At 44.2% G+C, this 27,558-nt stretch overlaps 2 protein-coding genes across 2 annotated transcripts in view; one reads left to right on the top strand and one right to left on the bottom strand.

Annotated features, from left to right (window-relative positions):
- Positions 1–4,650: 4,650 nt before the first annotated feature.
- LOC142560549 (cytochrome P450 3A31-like) overlaps positions 4,651–27,558 on the bottom strand; it is a 42,359-nt gene continuing 19,451 nt past the window's right edge. Inside the window, exons 6-14 of the mRNA XM_075672736.1 lie at positions 25,238–25,481; positions 23,389–23,516; positions 21,984–22,074; positions 18,849–18,921; positions 16,801–16,909; positions 15,447–15,535; positions 8,781–8,921; positions 7,605–7,770; positions 4,651–5,029 (exon numbers count right to left, since the gene is read on the bottom strand). Of these exons, the coding sequence (XP_075528851.1) occupies positions 4,943–5,029; positions 7,605–7,770; positions 8,781–8,921; positions 15,447–15,535; positions 16,801–16,909; positions 18,849–18,921; positions 21,984–22,074; positions 23,389–23,516; positions 25,238–25,481 (1,128 nt within the window). The 3' untranslated portion in view covers positions 4,651–4,942. The remainder of the gene's footprint in view (positions 5,030–7,604; positions 7,771–8,780; positions 8,922–15,446; positions 15,536–16,800; positions 16,910–18,848; positions 18,922–21,983; positions 22,075–23,388; positions 23,517–25,237; positions 25,482–27,558) is intronic.
- LOC142559241 (solute carrier family 2, facilitated glucose transporter member 8-like) overlaps positions 7,644–27,558 on the top strand; it is a 68,175-nt gene continuing 48,260 nt past the window's right edge. The window contains exon 1 of the mRNA XM_075670868.1: positions 7,644–7,723. The gene's annotated coding sequence lies outside the window, so the exon portion shown is untranslated. The remainder of the gene's footprint in view (positions 7,724–27,558) is intronic.

The following is a 27,558-nucleotide window of genomic DNA, read 5'->3' as shown; positions in this document are numbered from 1 at the left end:
GCAAACGAGTGCCACACGACTCTCACGTAAGAGTTAACTTTCTCTTCTCGAAATTTCGAAATTTCTTCTCATTTTATTCTACATTTTAGCCACGCGGATTAGATTGGTTTACTCATTTTCTTCGTTCTATAATTTCCATCTTTTCTTTTTGTTTTCTCCTTTTCTTTTTTTTTTCTTTTTTGTGCGCTGTTTAGGAGGACCTCTATTACCCTTCACCGATGAAGAAAGTGCAGGCAAAGCGCAGCATAGAAAATAAATTTAACAGTTAATGTTAAGATGAAAGACAATTTCCAAAAGAAATAAAAACTAAAAAACGTAATACTTCGTAGGCAGCGTACTCCCTTTACAGAACGGAAGGACCGACTATGAAATAACAATAGCTACTTGACCTACGAAGTACATTCAAGGTCAAGACGATAAACACCAAGGCCGTAAATTACTGTGCAACCGTATTAGAAGCTTTACTTTAATGAGTCGAACAACAGTATAATAAAACATATCACAATACAAAATTTATTAGACGTACTTATTACCACAACACATGTGCATGTTTATAACTAGCTATGATAACAGCAGTGCAGGGTAATTTGAGGTAATTCAATAAAACGTTTTCACACTGGGATTATTTATTGAGACGAAGTCTAGTTTAAGTAGTACTGTTTGAGATCTTGGAGGAAGTTTGAAGAAATAGCAATCTCCTTTCTTAGTTTATGCCAACTTTGGATACCTGAAAACTTAAGTAGACGTCCATATATAGTTATTACAAGGTGCAAGATTAAAATGTCCAGCGCTACCACTTCTGCTTTTTCGTGATGAAAAATGAAACATTGAAACATTAAAAGGGCGGTTGTGTATCGCATTCCCATAAACGCACATTGCTATGCTCTGTTGACTTAGTAGATCAAACGGCAATATGCGATAGTGTTTAAGCTACGGTGCCGTGAAATTGGTATGTTTGCTCGGGAGCTTTTTATAACATCGAAGAACGTTAGAAATTCATCCGGAGCAAGTGTAGTTTCGTGAAGGGATATACTGTGCAAGTGGTGTTGCAAGATGACGCCAATGCATTATCGCGAAACAGGCCATCAGACTGTTTAGTTAATTGTTGCGCATAACACGTGAGTGATTATAGCAGCAACGACATTGAGGATCGTATCCCCGGCAGAGCTTGAGCCAATGAGTTGATGGGTTTTGAGTCTAATGTAGTTGCTTGCACGTCTGCCTTTGCAAAGCAGCCTTACAGCGGACAGTTCAAGTGATCTGCACGCGCATTCAGCCAATAGCCAAGAACAGCAAATAACCAAGATGCGATGACCTTCTGTGGCCGCCTAGCTATCCTACATGACTCGACCGCAGGTTTCGTAGAGCTCTACGTAGTCGTTGAACGAAATAAAGCTCATTTAGATCCACGCTTTTATTTCATCCTCAGTGTCTGCCGTTCATTGGTGCATTGATCTGCACAGAATCACCTTCATTTGAGGAAGCAGAAAACACTGGGCCAACCGCGTTTGGGAGTGATAGCTCCATAAATATTCAATGGCTCCACTTTGCGCACATATTGCCCTCACAACATTGCCCAGAATACTGAAACTTTTTTTTTTGCAAAGCTTGCGTTGCGGACCCTCTTGCGCCTCTCTTGGTTAACGCGGCTGTCGCCTCCTGCTGCTACATCAGATCATGCATACTCGCCGAATAGCCCACACTCGGCTGCAGGACAGTGACGCCATCTAAGAGGGATTACTCAGACTACTTCGCCCACAGCAGTGGAAAGGAGAGGGCAGCGGAAGCCGGCCGGCGCGTGCTAGTCATTGGTCGCTGGTGGAGAGGGCGAGGGTGCCACGACGTGAAGAGTCATGATAAGATGGGATAGAGCCCACACGAAGAGGGGGCCTCACGTTGCGCATGCGTTGCGCCGCCTGGCAACCGCGTGGGCGGTCGCACCTGCGCCTCCAAGGGGAGTTCGGGTACCTCAAAGAAATGGCGCAGAAAGCTAGCTTGCCTCTTTCAATCTGTATGACGCTGGTTGCTTTCAAAGGGGCAGTCACCTCATCGACAACATCAATGAAGTGTTCGGTTTCACTTTGCACTCACGTAGAATAAACAAAAACACGTGTTTAAGCCCACCTTTATGAACTTGCAGAAATCTGGGAAGTATACAGATTCCAACGGGGCATGTCTCTGCATTGTCGATTATGCGCTGTTGAATTTATGATCATGGTTGAGGCTGATATTCGTACACACGAGGATGCTGGATCAAATCCCGGCAGTGGCGGCCGCATTCCGACGGGACGAAATGCAAAAAACGCCCGCGTGCCTTGCATTGGATGCACGTTAAAGAAGCGGAGGTGGGCAAAATTAATCAGGGGTACTTCATTACGCCATGCCTGATAATCATATTGTGGTTTTGGTACGTACAACCACAGGATTTAATTTTTGATTAGGGCTAAATTGCAATGTAATCAGAAGCTTTATGTTTGCTAAGCATTTTCCAGGAAGAGCCCGCTTGCTTCCTTTTCTCCATGTGCCACCATTCTAGAGTTGATGTCTCGCTCTTAAGAATGTCCTTTTTCCACAGTTAGCGATACTATTGCTTCTGGCTTTCAAAACCGCGCTGATGCCAACACCTTAATTTTTGACCGTGAGAGCAATTGTCTTGCTTACTAACGCTCTCGTATTATATTTATTTGTTTCAAACAAGCTAAAAAAACTTCTGCGGCTCCATTCTTCATTGCTTTCGCACATTTGGCGCAAGGACAGTTTTTACGCTAGTCAATCAGTTATAGCATGTCAATTGTTCTCGAGTCCGCGAGTATGCTGCTTTCTATGCCATAGATACTGAGCACACATTATGGTAATGTGTGCTTTTGCACGAGACAAATATGCTACGAGAGAAATCCTTTTCCTGTTCGTGGCGACATGCTAATCTCTATGGTTACTGCTGCAAGCACGCATATTTCCAGCTTTTTCTTAAGGAGGGGTAAGAGGAATTGCATAGCTAACCGAAAGGCCTTCTAATGAGCCGTTCTGGTGAACTAACTTTAGCTGCGAACAATGGAATCAGAAATTAGGTCATGAATGTGGAATCTGACGCAAGTGTGGTTGCATGCTCTGCAGAAATATTAGATTGCACACCGTACGCACGAATGTCCACAGCTGTTCCAAGTTTGTTCGCGAGCAACTTTGGCCGGCCAGCTGTAATCGCTCATCACACTGCACTTTGTGTGGCGAACTACCTCCACCTGCTACATATGCAGCGTGCAAGTACAGCACTGAACAAAAAACTAACAACGACCTCGAAGGCTTTTATTCTCGTCTTCCTGGCCATTCGTACTTTACTAAAGCACCTAAACTATAGAACATTTTCTGAGATCAGAATTTGTGTAGATTGTCCAAATCCTTTACTGGCGAAGAAGTTGAGCTGCAGAAGTTTTTGAAGCGCACAGACCTCAGCGACCCTTACGCTTGGTGTCACGCTTTATTTTCCTCAAACCCAACTTATAATATAATTACACATAGACTTCAATCATTGTCAAAGTTACCTGATTAAAACTAAAGCGCATTCACCCCGCATATGATGACAAATGCATGGCCATCTCTATGAAAGCGCTTTAAGCACATTCTTACAGCCAATTCTCAAGAAAATTCGTGCTAGTTTTGATATGCCCCTTACTATACTTAAGCACGACATAAGGCAACCATGAATTATATTTCAACTACCACGAAAATTTCGCGTCTAAATGGCACTACTATAATGCCAGAAGTGGCACCTACAAGTGCGTGGACATGTACACCCGTGAACAAAAGTATATGGAGAACACGGTCTGAAAAAAACTAAGTTTCTTTGAAATTATTTGCATGAACTGAAAATGACGCGTACACAGGAAAGTTCGCAGTGCCAGGTTTGGAGTGCAGTCTTCAATTTCAAGTTGCATTCACAGGCAAAAGGAAAACATGGCTTTATCGTGCCATCCCTAGTCCGTATACTTTTGCTCACGGGTGTACATATGCAAGTACATGTGCATATGCAAGGCATGAAGGACACAAAGGACGTAGACGTTTGTGCCCGTCTACGTCATGTGTCCCTTGACATGTCCATTTGCGCGGCGCAAACCCGCATGTCCGCACACGCAAGAAATAGCAGTTTTACCATATTGAACATGAGTAAGCAGTAACATTGTCCCCCTGCATGTAGACGCTACTTCAGGCATTCCAATAGTGGCATTTTAACCAGTCAGCAATAAGAAGCGAGTGCACAAAACTGTCACGTCCGTGGGCTGTCTTCCCGTCGCAAGAGGATATAGCGCAGCTATGCTACCTATGCTGTGTGCGCGCACAGTTCACTCTCTTGGTTTCTTTCTTCTCTTTCTATACGCTGTTTTCTTACCCACAATGTAGGGTAGAAAACTGTCTTTCCTGCCTGTCAATTTCCTTTCTGAAACATTTTTCACTTTCATACCCTCTAACAAGCTTAAGATAACAAAAATGTTTGCCTTGCGGTACTCCCACTCCCTCAATTTCGCGAAAAGTTCCTGCTTGTTTTCTTCCAAATATTAAAGATTCCGTTAACAAATACCGCCGCTAGTAGAAAAACACAAGACACAAAAGAAACCAAGTGATCACATTGGGAAAAGTGCGGTGCTGAAACACAGATACAATTGTGCTAACGCTTTCTTTATTCGCTCTGGATTTACCAGCCAGGTGTATTAGCTTATTGGTTGAGCAAGTAGAAACATGTCCAATCTGGCATAATAATATTTAAACTCATCTCAGACGATGGCCGGCGTTCAGCCACAGTGCGAATATAACAATACTCGGAACATCGGGAGGACAGAACACAGTGCAGATAATTTTTCTTTTTACCCAGAGCAAGCGAGGACCTGATGATTAACAATGGCTTAATGTTGATATTCCGAGAGTCGAAGCTGGCGCAAAGTTGGCAGTTTCATGGGGACGACAGCTTCTCCGTCCGCAGCCATATTCCTTTGTCGGGAACCAGGAGAATGAAGCTTGCTCGGAAGCTTCCGGTTGTCTGCAAAATACGTTGCAATGACTTCTTAGTGCTCAGCATTACTCACTCTGACGTCTTCTCGGGTATCACTTTACTAAACGGTTTACTTTGGAACCGTATCATTTGAAATGGCATCGTAGCGGCAACAAATCTTTCTGCACATTACGAAATGCCGCAGTGATGTCACTAAAGGCTAGCAAAGCACGCGCTGATCGCGTCGTCTCAGTCTGAACTTCGCGAGTACCATAAACTGCCAAGCTCTCGCACTAAGCACCACAAAACGCGAACGGCGTAGTGGTAAAATTTGCGATTCAGTCGGTTACAAACTCACTCAGATCACTGTATGAGTGAGTGCCACAATCGGCTAGCTTCCTGCATATCTCCAAAATGCGTGAGCAAATTATTTTCCAAAGTAATGAGTGATTATCCTTTTGAATAGAATATTTTGACACTTGACAAGATATTAGAAATGTCAAAGAGAAAGTACTGTTATGAGGAGTGATTATCCTTCTAAATGGAATATTTTCATACTTGGCAAGATACTACAAATGTTTAAGAAAAATTCTTGTTATGAGCTCGTTCAAATGACGGCACTTAGAAAATTTCTAGCAGCCAGAAAAAGAGGCTACCTAGTGATGAAGTGGGAAACTCAGGGAGGGAACTATCTTCTTAGTCAGTAAGCGATTAACTTGAAGATCGAGTGAACGACACATGCATATTTTACTACAACGGTGGAATGATAGTGTTACCCAGTAGACTGATGGCCGAAAGAATCAGGGATAAATTGTTTCTAAACTTAAATAAGCGACAAAACAAGTAATCTATAGGGAGAGTGAGGGATTGAGAATTAATTACTTGCTTGAATACACAAATGAGTAAAAATGAAAGTGAAATGTGGTAGCGCTGCCTAAAAGTGGCCCTGAACCCCATTTTACCAAAGGGGAGAAACTGCATTTGAAGTGAAAATAGCATATTTCAAGAAATAATTTATCGCAAAAAGTACTCGAATGCGTTCAGCAGAAGCGGAGTTATCGGCAATCAAGCACGGCCTCCGCTGTAATCCCGTTCTTCAATGCTTTGCACTGTGAAGGATACTGCGGAGTGGGGCGTGCCCAAGACGCTCGTGTCACTGTGGCGTGCAGTTCAAATTTCATTTTGGGTGTTAACATAGACGCCAAGACTTACAGTTTTGGCGCTTACGATGCGCTAAAAGAAAGGCACACGCGGTTGTCCTCAGCGAGCCCCCGTGCGCGTAGCCAGTGGACTCGTGGCGGCACCTCGCGGCAGCTGCGGTATCTGCGCTGCGTAGCCGACCACAGCTGCCAATAGCACCCGCGTATGAGAATCCACTTTATTACGAAACAAAGCGTCCAGACGGGCGTGAGGAGCACGCTTCTGTTTGAAGAGAGAGCGTTTGAGAGAATGGCGAGCTCTCAAAGGCGAGGGACACCGACCTAGTCAAGCCGATTTTATGGCTTTTTGCATGTGCCCCTGTCATCTGTACGTTGTATAGATACGAAAAAATAAAGTTCAAAGTTCATACACCGCGTATGACAGCAGAACTTGGCTAAGATCTTCACAGCAGCGTATGCTACCCGCGAACTGTGTTATTTCACCAAGCCCGAAGGGTGGTTCAGGGCCCCTTTAACACACGTCGGCGAGATCTTCCTTTGGGTTCGTAAAGCGCCTTGAGAAGAGGAAAGCAATTGTACAGGCATGACTATAAGCAGATTCATCCTGCTAGCCTCAACTGCAAAACGGCCGTACTTGCAAACCGTAGTCACATTGAGGTCACTGTGCGATACAAGGGCGTTAAATTGTGACGAGAACTTGCACTAACTTAACCTTAAGGTCTGTTTAGCAGAAAACGCCTCCGGCGTCAGTAGTTTTTCGGAGGGCCAAATTTAGGGCTGAACCTTTACACTTACTGCGGCCTTTGTAGCTGTATCCACTAACATGGCTTCATGAGAGACTAGATGCACGAGAGAAGCGGCACATTGAAGTGGCACATTGACCTGGGATCAACATTTATGCCTGTTGATGTATCTTTGAAACGACTTCATGTTACGCGCAATGAAGCAATCGCTACCTATATAACATGTCGATAAACATCGTCATATATATATATATATATATATATATATATATATATATATATATATATATATATATATATATATACATATATATGAGGATTGAAGAACGCAAAGGCTGGAGAAGACGACGAAGTGCGCGTGCTTTGGAATAAAAGTATGGTGTATTAGCCACGCAACGTCTCTTACTTTTAATGTTTATATATATATATATATATATATATATATATACATATATATATATATATATATATATATATATATATATATATATATGTGTGTGTGTGTGTGTGTGTGTGTGTGTGTGTGTGTGTGTGTGTGTGTGTGTGTGTGTGTGTGTGTGTGTGTGTGTGTGTGTGTGTGTGTTATTTCCAAAGTAATAATTGGTTCGCCAGGTAGCAACAATGACTGAGTATCAGTAAATATGTCGGCTTCTGTACTGCTCGCAAAGGTAGTTAGCAAGATGCTGATGAAGAATACGAATGAATCTCAAGAGCGGTTACCTTCGGTTCGCTTTCACTAGGGAGGACCTTGTTCGTGGAGACGAGCGTGGCCAAAGTCACCCTCATGAGGAGCTCCGAGTAACGAGATGCGATGCAGTTTCTTGGTCCGGCGCCGAAGGGTAAGTACGCCATGGGATTTATATGAGGCCGGTTTTCGCTGCTGAATCTGCGTTCAAGGAATAAATACGCCAAGTAGCTTTATCTCATGCTACATTCTCGCAGTTTTCGTCTCCTGCAATAACTTGGGAGACAAAAATGTTCGTTTGAGATATAAGAAACTAAACTATACACTAGAATTAGTGAATCAAATTCCTAAGTAATAGTTTTAAGGCACTTGTTTCCATTACAGAATTCAAGTCAGTGCGTCCTCAGTGCACGTCCAGCTATTATCGTTGCCGAGGTTAACATTATTTTCACGGTATCTCTCCCTTTCCTTCTTCAACATTGCACTTTCTCTCCTCCTATTCTTTTTCTAAATCTTTCTGGCGTAATATGGAACAATAAGTGAGGAACCTATGCATATTTTAACGTTGTGCAGGAGAATTCTATATGTTCTATATATATGACATATGTCGTTGCGTTACAAAAAATATTATTAGAAAGTCGCATTACGGAGAAACAACCTGGTGAAATCTAATTTTTTGTGTGAGCAAACTACACCACGCTATGAAAGAAAAGCAATGTTTAGCGATAAGAAAAGCAGAGATGTCTACCTGTGGTACTTTCGTCTAGCTAGCTACTCCGTGCGAAAGTATTACATGCAGTAAAATAGAAAGGAACAGGATTGATGACGATGAGAAGAGGGGGACGAAGTGAAGGGCATATCTGGCAGCTTGTCAGCCAAAATACTTGAGTCCCAACACCCGTGCTCCTCTAAAGACAAACTAAGGCCTTGATGAGTTGAAAACGAGATGTGAAGTCTATTCAAGGTCACGACGACAAGACGTACTGTGACAACTGGTGGCTGTGGAGATGAGCATGGGGAGTCACGAAAATGTTTATACCTTGGAAGGTTTGAGGACACTCAGTCATGTCATGATAGAGACACCATCACTTCACTGGAGCCATGCGCCGTGTTATTCGCGAGAAAATTACCATGCCAAAGTCAACTGTCAGCTACGCACCACATTGCTAAAAGGTGTTTCAGGGTTCAGCGAGTGCCACATCAAGCCATACCTGTCGGGGTCAAACTTCTCTGGCTCATTCCAGAATCTTGGGTCGTAATGCATTCTGAGCACAGGCACTCCGATAACTGTGTCTTTAGGGAAAATCTTGCCCTTGTATTCGTAGTCGTCGTCGCAAGCCCTCTGCACAAACCTGCAATAAGATAGCAGACCGTGCAAAGAATCAGGGTCTTATACAGTGAATTCCTGTGTTGGCTTCTTTTAATTTTCCATGGCATTGAAGACACCCAGAGGAAGAAAGACAACAAAAGCGCTGTGTAACTTATTGCTAGTGCATCCATTTTTCTTTTTGTGCGGCTGTCTGCAATGAGCACTGCGAAAAGCAAGAATTAAAAAAAATAGCCTACTAGACTCGATGACTTCCTAATATTGTGCACTTCTAATTTAAACGCAGCAGATCGACTTTAAATCATAAACTTCTACGTTAACTTTTTTTTATCTCTTAAGACGAACATGTTCGCGCTAGGTGTTACTAGGTGTCCCAGTTGGCCGTATAGATCTCTCCCATCATCATCATCATCATCATCATCATCATCATCTGCATCATCATCATCATCATCATCATCATCATCCTATTTTATATCTGCTGCAGGACGAAGGCCTCTCCCTGCGATCTCCAATTACCCCTGTCCTCCGCCAACCAATTCCAACTAGCGCACGCGAATTTCCTAATTTCATCGCCCCATCTAGTCTCCTGCTGTCCTCGATTGAGCGTCCCTTCTCTTGGCACGCATTCTGTAGCTCTAATCGTCCGCCAGTTATCTAACCTGTGCATTACATGACCTGCCCAGCTCCATTCTTTTTCTTAATGTCAATTAGAATATCGGCTATACCCGTTTGCTCTCTGATCCAAACCGCTGTCTTTCTGTTTCTTAACAATATGCCGAGCATTCTTAGTTCCATCGCTCTTTGTGCGGTCTTAACTTGTTCTCAAGCTTTGTCAGTCTCCAAGTTTCTGCCCCATATGTCAGCCCGGTAATATGCACTGATTGTACAACTTCCCCTTAAATAATTATTAAATATGATAAACGCTTCTGAAACCATGTTTGAAGTTGCATAAAGCGATATTTATTGTGAAAAGCATATGCAATAAGACGCTACATGCAGCGATGCATCTTTACGCATGCGTCGGCTGCAATCCTGATACGATAATTTATTCGCACATCGTGGGAAGCTGACACTGGGCCAATACTTAAACGATGCTAATGGAATACGATATTTTAGAGCAGTAGCTCCGAATGTTGCAGTTTCTCGGACCAGCAGAGCTTTGCAATGTAGGCACTAACTACGCGCTGGGCCACACGGCGTAGACATTAACGAGCCTCGACGTAAAAGTTTTAGGTCAATTCCTGCAGTGCCAATGGGGTTACTCGGTAAAAAAACAAAAGGGGGAACATACAGACTGAAGAAGTTTACGCGGAGACACGAAGACAAGCCGAGAAAAAACAAGGACGAGCGCTTTCTCCACTTGCCCTTGTGTCTCTGCGCAAACTTATTCAGTACGCATTTCAACCGCCTAGCCCAACTATCTGCTGTCCTAAGGGAATATACAAAACTGGGTTATCGCGGAAGGTGCGTGGAACCAGTTAGCACTACGCATCTCCCGTTTACTTTGCGAACAGGAAGACTGTAGCTTGAGTCCGTAGCTACGGGTGTAAAGGTGGAGTGAGGACAAGAACTTGAGCGTATGACGTCACATTTCGACGCTTCAGTTTTCTATGTAACAGTTGATTGGCTTGATCTATTAAAACAAACACTTGCCGTTGCAGTACCTGACTCGCCGTATTACGATATCATTATGGCGCCACATTACTCAATGGTTAACCAGCGACGTCGATGTACTAGGGCTGTGTGGTTAACAGCATTGGGCAGTCCAGTGCCCTTGCCTCAGACCCATGCATTTGCCCTCATTCATATATATTCTCACTTGCCCGTCTACGTCATACACTGTCACGTGCTCTACTACAGTCCTTCCCCACTCCGTAGCTCTTACTCAGCAGGTCGCTCCGTCGATGACATACCCACTAAGACCACCGAATGCGAAATTTTCGATGTGCCCATTTTTATCAAAACCCTAGCGAGAGCACATATTCAACGCTGGTATATAAACCTTTCGAAGCGGCATACCCATGGGCACCGCTATATTTCGTCACGTGACAGCACCCGTCTTTGTGCGCCTTCTGATCGGCGTTTCCTCGCTTGTTTACAATGACCAGGGCGGCCGCAGGCACAGCTCAGATAGCCGTCATTTCATCCAGCTCACTAAGCATTAAGTGGGTAGGCGACAAAAGACTTTGCCTAAAGCTTCAGAGGCGGTGTCGGTATACCTTTCATTTATACGTTCCGCCCGCATTGTCATCTTATTGTCTTCAAGTTTGACAACTCAACGTGATCAATGTAGCAGCCCGATGCTTGATTTAGCTTTTTACCCTTTATAATCTAATGTTTACAGTGGTACGTCTGTAGGGTTTTTATGACCGTGCGTCTGTTGTCTTTAACTATAGGTGCACCAACTTAGTCCGCAGTTAGGCACTTGAGCACGCGAAGAAAATGCCTGTTTGCGATCTGCTCCGACCTCGGTGGTTCGTTCCGACTGCGTCATTTTTGTCGCCAGCGTTAATAGATGACCTGTGAATGGTTTTTTGGCTTACTTACAGCGTAAATTAAGCTCTATTCGCGTACGCGTTGACTGAAATGTTGCATGTGACCGCGTGATCTTTAGGCTGCCGTTTGATTCCCGACGCAGAAAGAACTAGCGCTGCCTGCCTATTATACTACGTTTGACTTCGCCGCTACGGAAGATAGAGGTTTCCCGAGTATGTCAGCTGCGTTTTCGTGGCGAGGACGCCGCACTCTCTTGCCTGCTCAACGGAGCTAAGCATAACGTGGTGTTTCGTGCTAGCGGCGGTGATAACGCTGTGTTATGCTTCAGGCAATGTTGGGCCGACAGTTGTTGCTGGCAATAAGTCCACGTGCTCGATGCTCGCTGGAGTACAAAACGAGCTACCAGTGATCCATCAGCTCTATGTTTCGTAAAGAAAAGCTAAAAAGCTGTCGCCTTTTTGATGCCAGTTTGACCTAATAATGGTTTCCATTTAATATGATGTTTGTTGGTACACTATGTAGCACAACTTGCACGCTTACTGTTTCCACTGTTGAACGGGCTGCAACTTACGCAGTTTTCTTGTGCCAATCTGAAATTTATGTGCTTCCATTGGTTATCTCTTTTCTGCCCTGTCACATCTGCATGAAGTGCAGAAAGAGTACGCCTGGAAACAGGAAGCCATTGTGTATGTGCATGCAGATGAGTGTCCCAATGTATGAGTAGCTGAAACATTGTTTGTGCAATCATTCTAGTTATTTCACCTTTTCAAGCAAAGATCCTACCGAAGGGCCACGAATGATCAGCCCAGCATTGCTTTGCCTCGTGTCTGTATATTAGTGATTGAAGGTGCCGTCTTTCGGACTGGCGGATCCCATACTATGCGTGAATTCCACCCTGAGGGGGGGCGGAGTCATCATCATCATCATCATCATCATCATCATCATCATCAGCCTGGTTACTCCCACTGCAGGGCAAAGGCCTCTCGCATACTTCTCCAACTACCCCTGTCATGTATTAATTGTGGCCATGTAGTCCCTGCAAACTTAATGTCATCCGCCCACCTAACTTTCTGCCGCCCACTGCTACGCTTCCCTTGCCTTCGAATCCAGTCCGTAACTCTTAATGAGCATCGGTTATCTTCCCTGCTCATTATATGTCCTGCCCCTGCCCATTTCTTTTCTTGATTTCAACTCAGATGTCATTAACTCGCGTTTGTTCCCTCACCCAATTTGCTCATTTCTTATCCCTTCACGTTACACCTGTCATTCTTCTTCCCATAGCTCGTTGCGTCGTCCTCAATTTAAGTAGAATCCTTTTCATAAGCCTTCAGGTTTCTGCCCCGTACGTGAGTACTGGTAAGACCCAGCTGCTATGAACTTTTCTTTTGGGGGATAATGGCAACCTGCTGTTCATGCTCTGAGAATGCCTGCCAAACGCACCCCAGCCCATTCTCATTCTTCTGATTATTTCAGTCTCATGATCCGGATCCGCCGTCACTACCTGTCCTAAGTAGATGTATTCCCTTACCACTTCCAGTGCCTCACTACCTATCGTAAACTGCTGTTCTCTTCCGAGACTGTTAAACATTACTTTAGTTTTCAGCAGATTAATTTTCAGACCCACCCTTCGGCTTTGCCTCTCCAGGTCAGTGAACATGCATTGCAGTTGGTCCCCTGAGTTACTAAGCAAGGCAATATCATCAGCGAATCGCAAGTTACTAAGGTATTCTCCATTAACTCTTACCCCGAATTCTTCCCAATCCAGGTCTCTGAATACCTCTTGTAAACACGCTGTGAATAGCTTTGGAGAGATCGCATCTCCCTGCCTGACGCCTTTCGTTATTGGGATTTTGTTCCTTTCTTTATGGAGGACTACAGTGGCTGTGGAGCTGCTATAGATATCTTTCAGTATTTTTTCATACGGCTCGTCTACACCCTGATTCCGCAATGCCTCCATGACTGCTGAGGTTTCGACTGAATCAAACGCTTTCTCGTAATCAATGAAAGCTATATATAAAGGTTGGTTATATTCCGCACATTTTTCTATCACCTGATTGATAGTGTGTATATGGTCTATTGTTGAGTAGCCTTTACGGAATCCTCCCTGGTCCTTTGGTTGACGGAAGTCTAAGGTGTTCCTGATTCTATTTGCGATTGCCTTAGTTAATACTTTGTAGGCAACGGACAGTAAGCTTATCGGTCAAAATTTTTTAAGTCTTTCGCGTCCCCTTTCTTATGGATTAGGATTATGTTAGCGTTTTTCCAAGACGCCGGTATGCTCGAAGTCATGAGGCATTGCGTATACAGGGTGGCCAGTTTATAGAACAATCTGCACACCATCCTTCAACAAATCTGCTGTTACCTGATCTTCCGCAGCTGCCTTCCACATTTGCATAGCTCATAAGGCTTTCTATACTTCTTCTTGCGTTACCTGTGGGATTTCGAATTTCTCTAGACTATTCTCTCTTCTATTATCGTCGTGGGTGCCACTGGTACTGTATAAATCTCTATAGCACTCCTCAGCCACTTGAACTATATCATCTATATTAGTAATGATATTGCCGGCTTTGTCTCTTAACGCATACATCCGATTCTTGCCAATTACTAGTTTCTTCACTGCTTTTAGGCTTCCTCCGTTCCTGAGAGCATGTTCAATTCTATCCATATTATACTTCTTTATGTCAGCTGTCTTACGCTTGTTGAATAAATTCGAAAGTTCTTCCAGTTCTATTCCAGCTGTAGGGTTAGAGGCTTTGATACATTGACGTTTCTTGATCAGATATTTCGTCTCCTGCGATAGCTTACTGTTATCCTGTCTAACGGAGTTACCACCGATTTCTATTGCACACTCCTTAATGATGCCCACAAAATTGTCATTCATTGCTCCAACACTGAGGTCCTCTTCCTGAGTTAAAGCCGAATCCCTGTTCCGAAGCTTCATCTCGAATTTCTCTATTTTCCCTCTTACCGCTAACTCATTTATCGGCTTCTTGTGTACCAGTTTCTTGTGTTCGCTCCTCAGGTCTAGGCTAATTCGAGTTCTTACCATCCTATGGTCACTGCAGCGCACCTTGCTGAGCACGTCTACATCTTGTATGATGCCAGGATTAGCGCAGAGTATGAAGTCTATTTCATTTATAGTCTCGCCGTTCGGGCTCCTCCACGTCCACTTTCGGCTATCCCACTTGCGGAAGAAGGTATTCATTATCCGCATATTATTCTGTTCCGAAACTCTACTAATAACTCTCACCCGCTATTCCTAGTGCCTATGCCATATTCCCCCACAGCCTTGTCTCCATCCTGCTTCTTGCCTACCTTGGCATTGAAGTCGCCCGTCAATATAGTGTATTTTGTTTTGACTTTACCCCTCGCCGATTCTACGTCTTCATAGAAGCTTTCGACTTCCTGGTCATCATAACTGGATGTAGCGGCGTAGACCTGTACAACCTTCATTTTGTACCTCTTATTAAGTTTCACAAGACCTGCCGCCCTCTCGTTAATGCTATAAAATTCCTGTATGTTAGCAGCTATATTCTTATTAATCAGGAATCCGACCCCTAGTTCTCGTCTCTCCGCTAAGCCCCGGTAGCACAGGACGTGCCCGCTTTTTAGCATTGTATATGCTTCTTTTGGCCTCCTAACTTCACTGAGCCCTGTTATATCCCATATACTGCCCTCTAATTCATACAATAGCACTGCTAGACTTGCCTCACTAGATAACGTTCTAGCGTTAAACGTTGGCAGGTTGATATTCCAGTGGCGGCCTGTCCGGAGCCAGGGATTCTTAGCACCCTCTGCTGCGTCGCAGGTCTGACCGCCGCCGTAGTCATTTGCTTCGCAGCTGCTGGGGACTGAGGGCAGGGTTTGATTGTTGTGTTCATAGAGGAGGGGGAAGTACAGCTCATTTACTCCTGCGAATGTTTGTTTCAACATGGTAACATATGTAGGATATTTTCTTGCGCCTAACACTGGTCGGTAATGCTATTTCCTGTACTAGGAATATCTTAATAGTCAGCCTTGATGCTCAAGGCTGTCTGTCACATTGCGCACTTACCCATGAAGTGATGGATACATCCGAAGTGCTTCAGAAATCACCTGGCCTAGATATTCCATGCCACAGATGTTGTCATACGTAATTTCGCCCTGTATGAACGACAATGCATCTACTTGAGCAAAGTTGTGCATGCAAAAAATCCACCTCCATTCCACCCTGTGAAAGTGGATGTACGGCTAAGCAGTTGTCGAGGTTACACAAGCGCCACAACCACAAGCGACGAACGTCACGTGTGCACGAACCTGTGCGGGAGTGTAGCATACACCATCATTCTTGAAAGCCCTCCATCGAGCGCAAGTTCGTTATTTAACTAATTGAATGTTGAGAAGTAAGCTGTGTCAGAAAATTCGTAAAGTACCGCCTACACACAAGCTCCACAAAGGATAGCTTCGGATTGTAATTCCCATATACGAGAAAACGTAATTCTGTTACGCGAGAACTCAATCAAAAAGCCTTATTGTGCTGCCGTTTGAAGTCGTTCGGAGCAGCCGCGGCTGTTAGGCGGTGGTGCCGTTTTCGACCAGCATTTGAATTAATGTCGATTACAACTGCAGCACGCGCTGTGCGACAGATGCAACGAGCAGAGCACTCACGCATCAAGCATGCATACATTGTGTGCACACGCTTGTCACACGCACGCGCACGTGCGCGGAAGTGCTGCATTCATCCTTATTCTTGTAGGTCCTCTGCCTAGCGTAAGTGCATTATTGAACCTATTGAATTTCTCAAGAGAAAGTGCGTCAAAAAGGTCGTCACATAAGTCTTACACAGAACCGGCAGACATGATAGCGTCGGACTGTAATTCGAATATACAAGAAAACATAATTTTGTTGCGCGGAAACTCAAACACAAAGCCTTTTTTCGAGCTACCGTGGTGGCGGTACTGTTTTTGGGTGAGCACACACTGTAAAATCCCGACCAGCTAGAGGCTATCACTTTCGTTGTAAAGCAAGGAACTCCACCGTTGTGAATAAACAACTGAAAGTATTGAAACATCCGGCTACGTAAGTTTAGTTGATAAGCGTTCTTGAAAAAAGACATGGTACGGGCGTTATTGAAGGTTAGCGGGAAGCTAAGTCCTGTCGGGTCTAGAATAGAAAGCGGCAGGAAGGCAGCAAGTCCGTTACTTATGTCTTTGTCTTGCTCACTTCAGGTGCCAGGCGGCAGCAGCGGCGCCTTAACTCTCTTCGTCATTGCACTATGATCACTTAGTATTTTTTTAGTGCGCCTTCCAATTAGTGGCACACAATATACCATGAGCTGCAGCGATGACCAATGATTGCAGGAGTGAGTAATGGCTGTAAAATATGACAAAATATGATATCATGCTAGAATTTAGTGTATCAGAACTTACGTCTTTTTGAACTGCTTTCCGAACTTCTTCCCTAAGTCTATCTTGGACATCCTGGTGCATAGCCAGAAGATAGGTTGCGAATGTCAGTGGAGTAGCCACGGCATCAATCCTGTAAATTAGGCACAAAAAAGGCAGCGATCTCGTTTGACACATCCTTAAACGGGAAGGTCGTGATCAGGGATCACTTTACATATTTCTTGCGCGCAATACCTGCTGAGAAGTATTTATTGATAAATAGCGAACTCTAGCAGAGAAGATATTACGTAAATAATCCTGACAGCAAGGGGGCTTGGATAGCGAACCTGCTTGCCTCTGCTTAGTTTTTCATTTATTTCTTTGTTGGCTTGGGCCTTCGCAATTAGCCTAATGTCTTTAAAGAGTTAAATACATTTCGCCACTATGTTCTGAAGAATTAGCACACGATATTGTTTTAACAGAATTAAGCGTAATTAAGCCTAATTTCCCCAACATCGTCTGGTGTCGTGTAGCATTTCGCAGGCTTTTCTATAAGGAGCTTGGGAAAGCTGAGCATATCATTACTCTAAAGAATAGTAAAATAACTAATTGAGTGCATGATTTGACGAGGGAACTTTCCCCAGGCTCATGTACCCGCTGTGGTGGCGTAGTGGTTTCGGTGTTGTGCTGCTAAGCCCGACGTTGCAGGATCGAATCGCGGCCGCGGCGGCGACGTTTCAATGGGGTTGAAATGCAAAAAAAAAAAAACTGTCTTGTACCGTGTATTTGCTTCTTGCTACAGAACTCCAGGTGGTCAAACTACGGCGTGCGCAATAGACATATCGGGGCTTTGGCACGTAAAATGCCAGAATTATTTTTTAAGATGTGTGCAGGCATGTACTAAAGTATTACGCCTTGGGGGAAAATTTGTCATTGCCCTCAGGTAAAATGAGTTGCATTGCTTTTCCACGAAGGCTGTCGCGCGATTTTTTTTTTTTTTTGAAAATTCAATTATGCAGGAATCTCTAGTTTCGTAACGTGGCTTGACTGATACATCAGTTGGCTAATATCGGCAATTTTCTCAACTTTTGACGCCGGATTTTTATCTTATGTGATTAATAAATGAACACAAAGCAACGTCATGACGAAACAGTCTAGTCAAATAAGCTCGAACTTAGACAGTCAGTATAGAGTGTCGACTGTCTGACTCTATACTGACTGTCTAAGTTGCTGTCTATACTGACTGTCTAAGACGGCGGATCCGGATCATGAGACGGAAATAATCAGAAGAATAAGAATGGGCTGGGGTGCGTTTGGCAGGCATTCTCAGATCATGAACAGCAAGTTGCCATTATCCCTCAAGAGAAAAGTATATAATAGCTGTGTCTTACCAGTACTCACCTACGGGGCAGAAAACTGGAGGCTTACGAAAAGGGTTCTACTCAAATTGAGGACGACGTAACGAGCTATGGAAAGAAGAATGATAGGTGTAACGTTAAGGGATAAGAAAAGAGCAGATTGGGTGAGGGAACAAGCGCGAGTTAATGACATCTTAGTTGAAATCAAGAAAAAGAAATGGGCATGGGCAGGACATGTAATGAGGAGGGAAGATAACCGATGGTCATTAAGGGTTACGGACTGGATCCCAAGGGAAGGGAAGCGTAGCAGGGGGCGGCAGAAAGTTAGGTGGGCGGATGAGATTAAGAAGTTTGCAGGCATGGCATGGCCACAATTAGTACATGACCGGGGTTGTTGGTGAAGTATGGGAGAGGTCTTTGCCTTGCAGTGGGCGTAACCAGGCTGATGATTATTATTATTATGATGATGATGATAGAGTATCGGCACGCTTCAATCGTTTACCAAATGGCAGACGCGACAAGACACTAGGTACAATTGTGCGCGACAATGTTACAGCCAGAAACAAGCAATTTGAGAAAACGCTGGGCTGTAGTAGAAGATATTCGATAAAAAAATTTATCGCTCCCGATAAGCGTGTCGGCATAAAGGCTGTCACTGCATGTACATCTTGAAGTTTCAATCCAGACTCCAAATTAACCAAAGAGATACCACTAGATAAAACGCCATATACTTACGCAGCAATTATAAAGAGCGTTCCATTAGCCAGTGTTCGTGTACGACACGTTAGATGAACCTTCTTTTTCCCACCTGAAAAAATAAACGAGAACAGGTAGATGTGTCTTATCTGATCATTACAGTTACGATCCCATAGGAATCACCCACGTTGTCGATATGCTGTGTAAACTAGCGCCTAAATCCGTATAAGTGCTTTTATGAAAATATAATTCGAAAATATTTCTTCAGTTTTAAAGTAAGCGGGTGGTATTGGGCAAATTGGGCAGCGTGATTAGCTTGGCAGAGTGTGGTCATTAGTTTTTGCCTGTATGTTAGCCTAGGCCCAGAGCAATTATTTATTGACTAGTCATTAGTTTTCGTTGCGTAAGCTGCCGTAGCCAACACTGATTTTGTTGAATTAGTAAAGACAAGGCGCAGAATACCAGGACTCGCCGGTCCTCTCGTTTGTGTTCTTCTTCTTGATTCCTGGTCTTCTGCGCCTTGTCTTTACTAATTCAAGCATGAAGCAACCAGCCCAAGCAAGAGTTTTGCTTGAGCAGATTTTGTTGAGCTGCGATACTTATTAATGACCGAAACTGCGCGCAGATCGAACGCAATGAAAAGTGAGATGGATGTCACGAAGTCTATGTCAACAAGTTACTTTATTGCAGCTCGACAATATACAGAAATAGTAAGAACAAAAAATAACTAGGAAGAAAGAGGACGAAAGCATATAGAAGTAGTGAATTGCGGTGCAGCAAACTGCCGATTTTGTTTATATGCACCAAGTAAGACACTAAGGGCAACCTTGACTTTGGGAATTATAAGGAATATACAAAAAATTCAAACTTTACGGACAATGCGAACAATTCCTTATTGTTTGATCATCGATATTTCTGGCGCTGATTTGCAGCAGTATCGGCGCCTTGAGAAATGGGGACTGCTGTTTACTTTGAAAGCGCCAGGCTGCGCGCAAAAAGAACTGTCGCTGTTTTCAGCTCCGACCTTGAGTGCGTCGACGCCACCGTTCCGACTGTTGGTTTCTTTCCTTTACAACCTTTTGCAACACTTACCGTTTTGCCTAAATATAACGTAGCCAGCTGCAAATTTCCTGTGACTTGTCTCCTGGTTTTTGCTTCGCTTTCTTCACAAATACAAACACTCTCTTTGTGATCCTACTTCAGGCAAATTATTTTAAGTGTTGGATTATTAATCGTTATTCTATAACACATTCTGACATACTAACTTAACCCGCTAAATTAAAGTTACTTGCGTCATCTTGCACGTGTGCTGAGTCACATGCTCCTTGAAGGACCTGCTGTTTTTGAGAGTGCAACAGTACTCTCAGCGCACTTTCGCTGACGTCTGACGGTCCTGCTGAGTCATGTTAATGCGTGTGGTCGGCGGAAACCTGGATTCTAGTGCCAATGCAGTAGTCGCGACGGAACAGCAACAGAGTCATGCAGTAAAGTTTTCGTCGTATTTCTTTTTTCTTATTTCATTCCTTCTGTCATCTGGCACCATTGCGGGGTAAGCTCCATAAAGGCCGGTGATTGTTGCAGCCTGTGAAAGTCATACTCACCTATTGCTTGCGACAGGCTCTATGCATGCCAGGAGTAACAGTGGTCAAGTACTTGTTTCTTCAGGGTTCCATTGCGCCAGTGTGTCATCCTTGCTCATCAGCAAACATCAATTCCGGCAAGCAGGTCAAGAGGTGCTGTCGCAGACCTGTTCTGGCCAACTGCATCATTTGGGCCTCGAAACACGACTTTAAAGTCGAGGGGCCACAACCTGCGTAGTGAATTTTCTCCAGTGGGGAAACCAATCGCTCGCTTCTCCAACTTCAAGCGTGTTCACGGCAGTCAGGTCACAGGTTTTTTGACATCTTGGTTCCCGCCTCCAGAAGATGTGGCCTACAGTCACGTTCGTGGAGGCATCCGCGATGGCATCTGATAATGTTCGGTGGCCTCCTTTCGTCAAGAGCAATCCAAGGACGTGAGCAGTAAATATTGGGGAGAAATTTCGCAGTAGAAATGAGCTCTCATCACTTTCCTTATGAAAGAGCGCAATGTTGTTGCCTACGCTGGAGCTGACATTTATTTTTAAACGCAGATTTCCTAGGCGAGATCTGCCAGCCTCCCAACATGTGCGCAAGAAAAATTATCCGTCGTAACGTCTGCGAGCCACCGTTTTGTAAGTAAATACAGCCAAATTTCGATCTAACGACACCCGATTTTACCAAGTTCCTGATCTAACGAAGGAATTTCATTCGTCGCCAGGTACCCTTAGGGTTCAAAGTTGTCATCAACCACAGTTAGCGAAACTAATTTGGCAAAACTTGATTGAACGAACTTTTTCCTGAAAGAAATTAGTAAAAAAAAACGGTGATTTCATTCTGATTTTGACACAGATGGCTTTTTCATCAAGCGTGCGCTCTAAAGCTAACGCGTTAAAACGCCTAGGCGCCCTACTCACGGCCTTAGGATTATTCCAACAAAGACGCGCCCATTCACGTAACTGCGGACTCAACGCCGCGTCGGGGCGTTGGGGCGGCGTTGGTCGCTTCGTTATTTTATTGTTTATGCAACAGATGGCGGGATTACCCGCAAATACGACGCCGCGCTATCTTCTGCGTGTCGCTACCTTAAAATCTTAGATTTCGAAGTACCTAAAAATTCCTCTCTCGTTTTCACAAACTTCCCAATTTAACGAAATAATTTGAGCGCGGTCATCACTTTGTTAAATCGAGTTTCAACTGGCATCCACTCTTTCTGTACGAATACGCCATCGTTCGAAGGGGCTAAAACGTACACCAGTACTTCCGCTTACCAACCTTAAGATTGGAAAAAAAATATGTTATTTGTCCGCCTTGGGTACCTTCGCTTCTTTCATTCTGCCGCATGCTGTACCTATTGGCAATGACCTGTGAAAGTTTATATTTGTCAGAGCTGTCTTTAGTTTACACAAGCATACTAAAGCTTCGTAAATTTGACACCACGAATGCATGCATAGCTCTCTTCATTCGCTCATGAGGGGTTGTATAACTGTACAAAAGATAAACTGGTGCATGAGACAATAGCAATTGCTCTTTAATCGTTTGATCACCATAAATTTGCGCAGACCACATATCGCGGAGTATTGTTCTTATGTCTTACAGTTGTTGTTGCTGTCCGGTTGAAAATTTATCCGTGGGCTCTCTTCGGATTCGGCGTTCAAGAGTGTCTGGAGTAGATCTGCCTTTTTTGCCTGCGTTCGGGAGAGATATTTCAATTTAACACGTGCACACCTCAACGCTTATATAGTTCTTTGTCTGGCGAATTTGCCCTGCACTTCATCGTTTGGTAAATTGGTATAGCATACCAACCCTACTTATCTCTTAGACTTCCTTTCATATACACTTTCCCCATAGCGATGTCACAGGGGTCTCGCGGCGTCTGTCTCCAGTCTGCCTTCTTTCAGCAGAAGCAGTAATGTTGGAGTGCTCGAGAGAGCCTGACACCTATTCTGTAACTATATAGAGGAGACGTTTTTGATGGGACGACCACAGTCAGTAATAAAATGCGGCAAATGGTCGTTTGCTACAACAAACGGTATTTCACAACTTTTTTTTTAATTTTTGACACAGCCGGTACGCAGCCGCTGATTCAGGGCGCAGCACCGGTGACCTAGTTCTAAAATAGAACGCTTACAACAGTCAACGCGCGCCCTTATTCCATGTTGCTCGTGATACCGTCGAACTAGGAACACAACTCTTAGCTATGCAGAAAACAGCTAAATTTGTTCACTCGGCCTTTTGTCCTGCAGCACATTATGAAACTATGATCAATGTTTCCTCGTTATCGGCCGCGTCCGCACCACCTACCTTGTCCTGTCTGACCACAGACACTGGCGACTATTCCAAGCAATCTGCATTTGAAAAAGTTGATGTGCCCATCACTTCATCTTACGCGCTTTGTCTCTTCAATTTTTGGATCACCCAGCAAAGATATCGATGTTACCCCTTGATAATGTTCTTCAATCTTCTGACTCCGCCTTAAAGAAGAAAACGGTAGCCGTCCGGCGAAGTGATAACTAATTGTGGTTTCGTAAATAATGTTGGCTCAGTCGCAATTGGACGAATGTTTACGTGCTAGTCTGCAGTTTCATATATTGACTGCACTTTTTATGTCCTTAGTTCGCTTTCTGTCAGCTGCTGGGCTAGGACATTAACCCCGCTGCTTTGTGAAAACACTGACGCATCACTAGTATGGCTGTCGCAAGCACAATGATAGCACGCATCAACGTGTCAATGACGCATGCAAGTTCCGATATTCTTGAGTGATGCACGTTTTTTTTTTTTACTCATTTTCCTTCCTTTCTCTATAGATAGCTATACTCTTGCCTGTGGAGGTTACCAAACCGGACCCTTTCTTCGTTAACCTTTCCTTCATTCACGCCTCCTTTGACTTTTTATGTCCTAGATGCTTGGCATAATCAGTGGAAGGTTTCGCGTGACATCCTTATGCGAAGTCACTGCTAGCCTAGTTTGTAGTTATACTAGTAGTTATGATGAACACTTACTCCATCCATTTGCCTCCGCTTTTCGAAGAATGGCCCGAAGTAAGCAAGCACGGTGTCCATAGGAACGCCCCGAGAGAGGCCGTACTTGAGCAGCGGCTTGAAGAGGAACGGTAGCTCTGAAATGGAATCTGCAGAAACGACGATAAAAATTAGCTTTTGGCCACTGCTTGCAGAAATATTCAGCTATTTTCGCACATACTGTGCCGAATGTTTAAAGCATGAGTTCATTAAGTTTGTGAAGATGAAGTAATAAACCACAAACGGCCTTGTAGTAGATCAGCCGCAGCTGTTGCGTGTATTTATTTTACATTCTCCGCGTGCAAAATAAATACATGTGGTGCTCCCGGCCTTGTGGTTGGCCCATAAAGGACCTCAGCGTTTCCAAAGTTGTTTCTCGCAAACGCAATGGTGTGCTACATAACAGGTGCCTTGTCATGGCGCATGTTAAAATTTCAGCCATGGAACAGGCTCAGATCCAGTTTTCGAGGCCTTTGTTGTGCCCGCGAGGTTTGAGGAGATTCGCATGGCGCGGGCCTCTTCCACACTAGAATTCACCCTTTGGGAAAAAAACTCAGTGTCGGGCTTGAGTACCCGTCTATGCATTCAGATAACCGGCGGATAATCGGCGGATCATCTGGGGTAGCGTGTTCTTTAAACCCACGTCGTCCCGAAGCCCAGATAGACACTTAGCCACGGGGCCGCGAGTGCGGTTAGCCTACATCTTCCAACGGTTCGATAACATCAGGGTGTCGACAAAACTTCGAACACATCGATAGTATAAATCGTGAACGACTCTGCGTAAAGAGTTTTGCATCTTTGCGAAACCACTTCCAGTGCGTGAGGGAAGCGAGTTTTAACAGATCTCGGCGTCAGTAACGCCTAGCGCGAGAAGCAGTTTTCTAGCACCTTTAGTTGGCCTATGTCTGAAGAGATATCTGAATTTCGCCAAATACTAAATTCAGTTTTATTACTTTAGCGGGCATACCTACGTTTTTGTCGCGCCTTGGCTTCCAGCCGACGTTTCAGCCTAAGCGTCGCATCAACCTTACAGCTAAAGCTAAACATAAAAAAATTAAATCATGAGCTTTTACTTGCTAAAACCACGACCTGATTGTAAGATACGCCGTAAGGGGGTACTCCGGAAATTTCGGCCACCTGGGGTTCTTTAACGCGCACGTAAATCTTAGCAGTTCTCCCAAACAGATAGGGCTGATAACAATCACAGTTGCTTGTAAGCCTCGGCATAGAAAATAAATCACTTTCATCGTAATGAAAATCTAATTTTAACCAGGACACAATATGCGCGAGATGGCGTGTCCCAGTTAAAAGAAAGAGACGGAAGCGCCACGACGTCACGAGACCAACGGTGTTTCTCAGAAGGTGCACACAACGCACAGTCGTGCGTTCGACTCCCACCAAAGGTCGAGGGTTTGACTCGCAACAAAGGCCGGGGGTTCGAGTGCCTTAATTAACTCTATCCTAATTAGCTGTGCCTTAACTTCGCCTTAACGCCGAAGGTCATGGGTTCGAGTGCCGTAATGGATTAACTATCTTAATGCAGTCTGCCGTAACTCACTTTGTCTTAATTAACGTTGCCTTAATTGACGTTAACTGACTCGAGTGGCTCACTTCACTTTTCGGACCACCGTTGGCCCCGCCAGCGCCGCCAACACCGCGTTTTCCGCCTCGTGAGCCATACAATGCTTCCGCATTAAAAAGCACCCGGGTTACAGTCCCAGCACCATAGCACGAGTTTAGGCGAAATTTAATGGTATTCGTCTTTTTGTTGGCACGCCAACGCACATGTCTTCGTTTCCTTGGAGAAAAGCCAAGAACTGTGAGTGCTTACTGATGAGCACCATCTTGCTTTCCCCGAACATTCCAGTGCACTGCCGGCACTTGAGCAACAGTTTGCAGGCAGCTTCGTCTCCGCGCTGTACTTCAGTCACAGAGCCGTGGAATACGCCCATGGCTACGTCCATTGCCAGACGAAGCACGTGGTCGTGCATGTTGACCACTCCAGCTTGCTTTCGAGAGGCCACCTCTATCATTTCCGAAAACAGCTTGGTGCGATCCTTCATGATCCCCACGGCCTGTGAGCAGAGGCGAGAAAGAGTGAAATTCCTGAACGCATCTGGAAAATATTTCTCAAGAAAGGTCCTTATAACCCTTTACACTGCTTAACCCGCTCTTTATGTCGGGTCCATTCTTAAATATCTGCAGCGGTCGTGCGTACTCTGACAGCAATTTTTGTGTAGTCAGCGCTTTATTGAGTCACCGCGCATCTTAGAAAGCTAGCGGACTGAGTCATCACTGTGTTGCGCTTTTCTTTGGCCCCATCTCGGCGCCATATTCATCAATTCGTCTTCGTTTATACCTTCCAGTTTCATACCACTCGGGGTTTCTGCATTTTCACAAAACACAGGTACAGTCATCATCAGCATGATATTTTAGAAAGGTGATACTCGGGATGCAAGGGATAAAATATAGGAATTTGATGCACAACTAAGTTTTCCTGTAGAACTCTTGTTATCATTGAACACTTTTATGGATGGCATGGCATGCTTAGCCCCTATGGGTGCGTGGCAGTAATCTTATGCAGTCGATTACAAATGTGCGCTGAACCACGAGAAGTAGTCATGAAAGAAACATTCCCATTTTCAGCAACGAAAATACTATCATTTTACTAACGTTGCGGCTTGTGGTCTGGTGATAGCCCGGCGGCCCGGCCTCCATCCAAATGAAAGCCGGGCCACCAGCCACGCTAGTAAATGAACAGTATTTTCGTTGTTGTTAAAATCCAGAATATTTACTTCATTACACACACACACACACACATATATATATATATATATATATATATATATATATATATATATATATATATATATATATATATATATATATATATATATATATATCTTTTACTTAGGCACCTGTGATCGAGTTTTTCTAGCTACAACAACTTTGCCGCCATACCTATTCTACCAGAAATAGAGTACTCTGCGCTGCGGTAATTCATCCTTTCTGAATTTTTGCTACGAGCTTTCTGATCTGAGCAGGTACGAGTAAACTGATATTGAATAAAGTGATGCTAAACACTCAGCCGAGTTTCTACAACATCGACCATATCACGCTTGTATTCACGAATCACTGATATCACGTACAACTTCTGTAATGATGGCAACCCTTAAATAGCCTAGATATAAGGCCAGGACAGGCACAGATAAAATATGCTTCAGATTTTCACACAACACTGCGATTGAAAGGACATACGATAGCAAGTTTTTGTCACTGACGTTGGTGGTTTTCCTTGGCAGTCGTTCATTTAGCGCGTGCTGGTGAACTTCGTTTAAAGAAGTGTCGAAATTACGCGACAGCTGTGCTTCATGTAACATCCTACTGCGCTGCCATCTATCATTGACGTGTGTAGTTGCGGCTGTTCTCTCAGTAATTTACCTGTACGCATTATCGTCTTTTCCAGTTTTCGGAGTGATTACTCGCATTAGACACGAAAGGTTTCTAATAACGTGACAAAAAACAGCGAGAATGCCAAGTATATCTCTCTTCATAGTCAAAGCATATTGGCAGCTAAAAAGCGTTATTTTTAATCTATAATTTACATTTCTTTGGTTGATTATTTGTTCTTTCGTTTGATCATGTTCGGAGCAGTCCCATTTGTAGCATACTCAGTGGACAGATGCCAGCTACCAGTAAGAACCTCTGTACAATATGGATCCACCGCACGACCCTTACATGCCGCGAGGTCTCAACAGACAACAAAAAGCGTGCCTTCACCGCATTAGACTTAACGCGGCCTAATCAAACTGCTTCAGGTGTAAGATTCAACTCGCGGACTCACCAATGTGCTCTGAATGCAACGTGCCTCAAAACCTCCGACATGTTCTACGTGACTGCTACCGCTACGCGTCAAAGTCTCTGAAGGCGTCACTGAACCTTCAACTACACTCGAACTTGGCACTACAGCACATTCTCGGCCCGTGACAAAGCACCACCCGGGCGTTACGCTCCATGACAGGGGCTGCTGACGTTATTGTGGGCCACGAGCCTTAATGAAACTGAAATTATCTCTATAGTGTGGGTATGTGTGTGTGACTGTGCGTGCTGTAAAGTGTTTATCAGTGTAAATATCATAATCATCAGCCAGCA

This window comes from Dermacentor variabilis, chromosome 10, assembly GCF_050947875.1.
Source record: "Dermacentor variabilis isolate Ectoservices chromosome 10, ASM5094787v1, whole genome shotgun sequence".
NCBI classification, from domain to species: Eukaryota; Metazoa; Arthropoda; class Arachnida; order Ixodida; family Ixodidae; genus Dermacentor; species Dermacentor variabilis.
The sequence above is the reverse complement of the archived record's forward strand: the minus strand, read 5'-3'. Positions and strand labels throughout refer to the sequence as shown.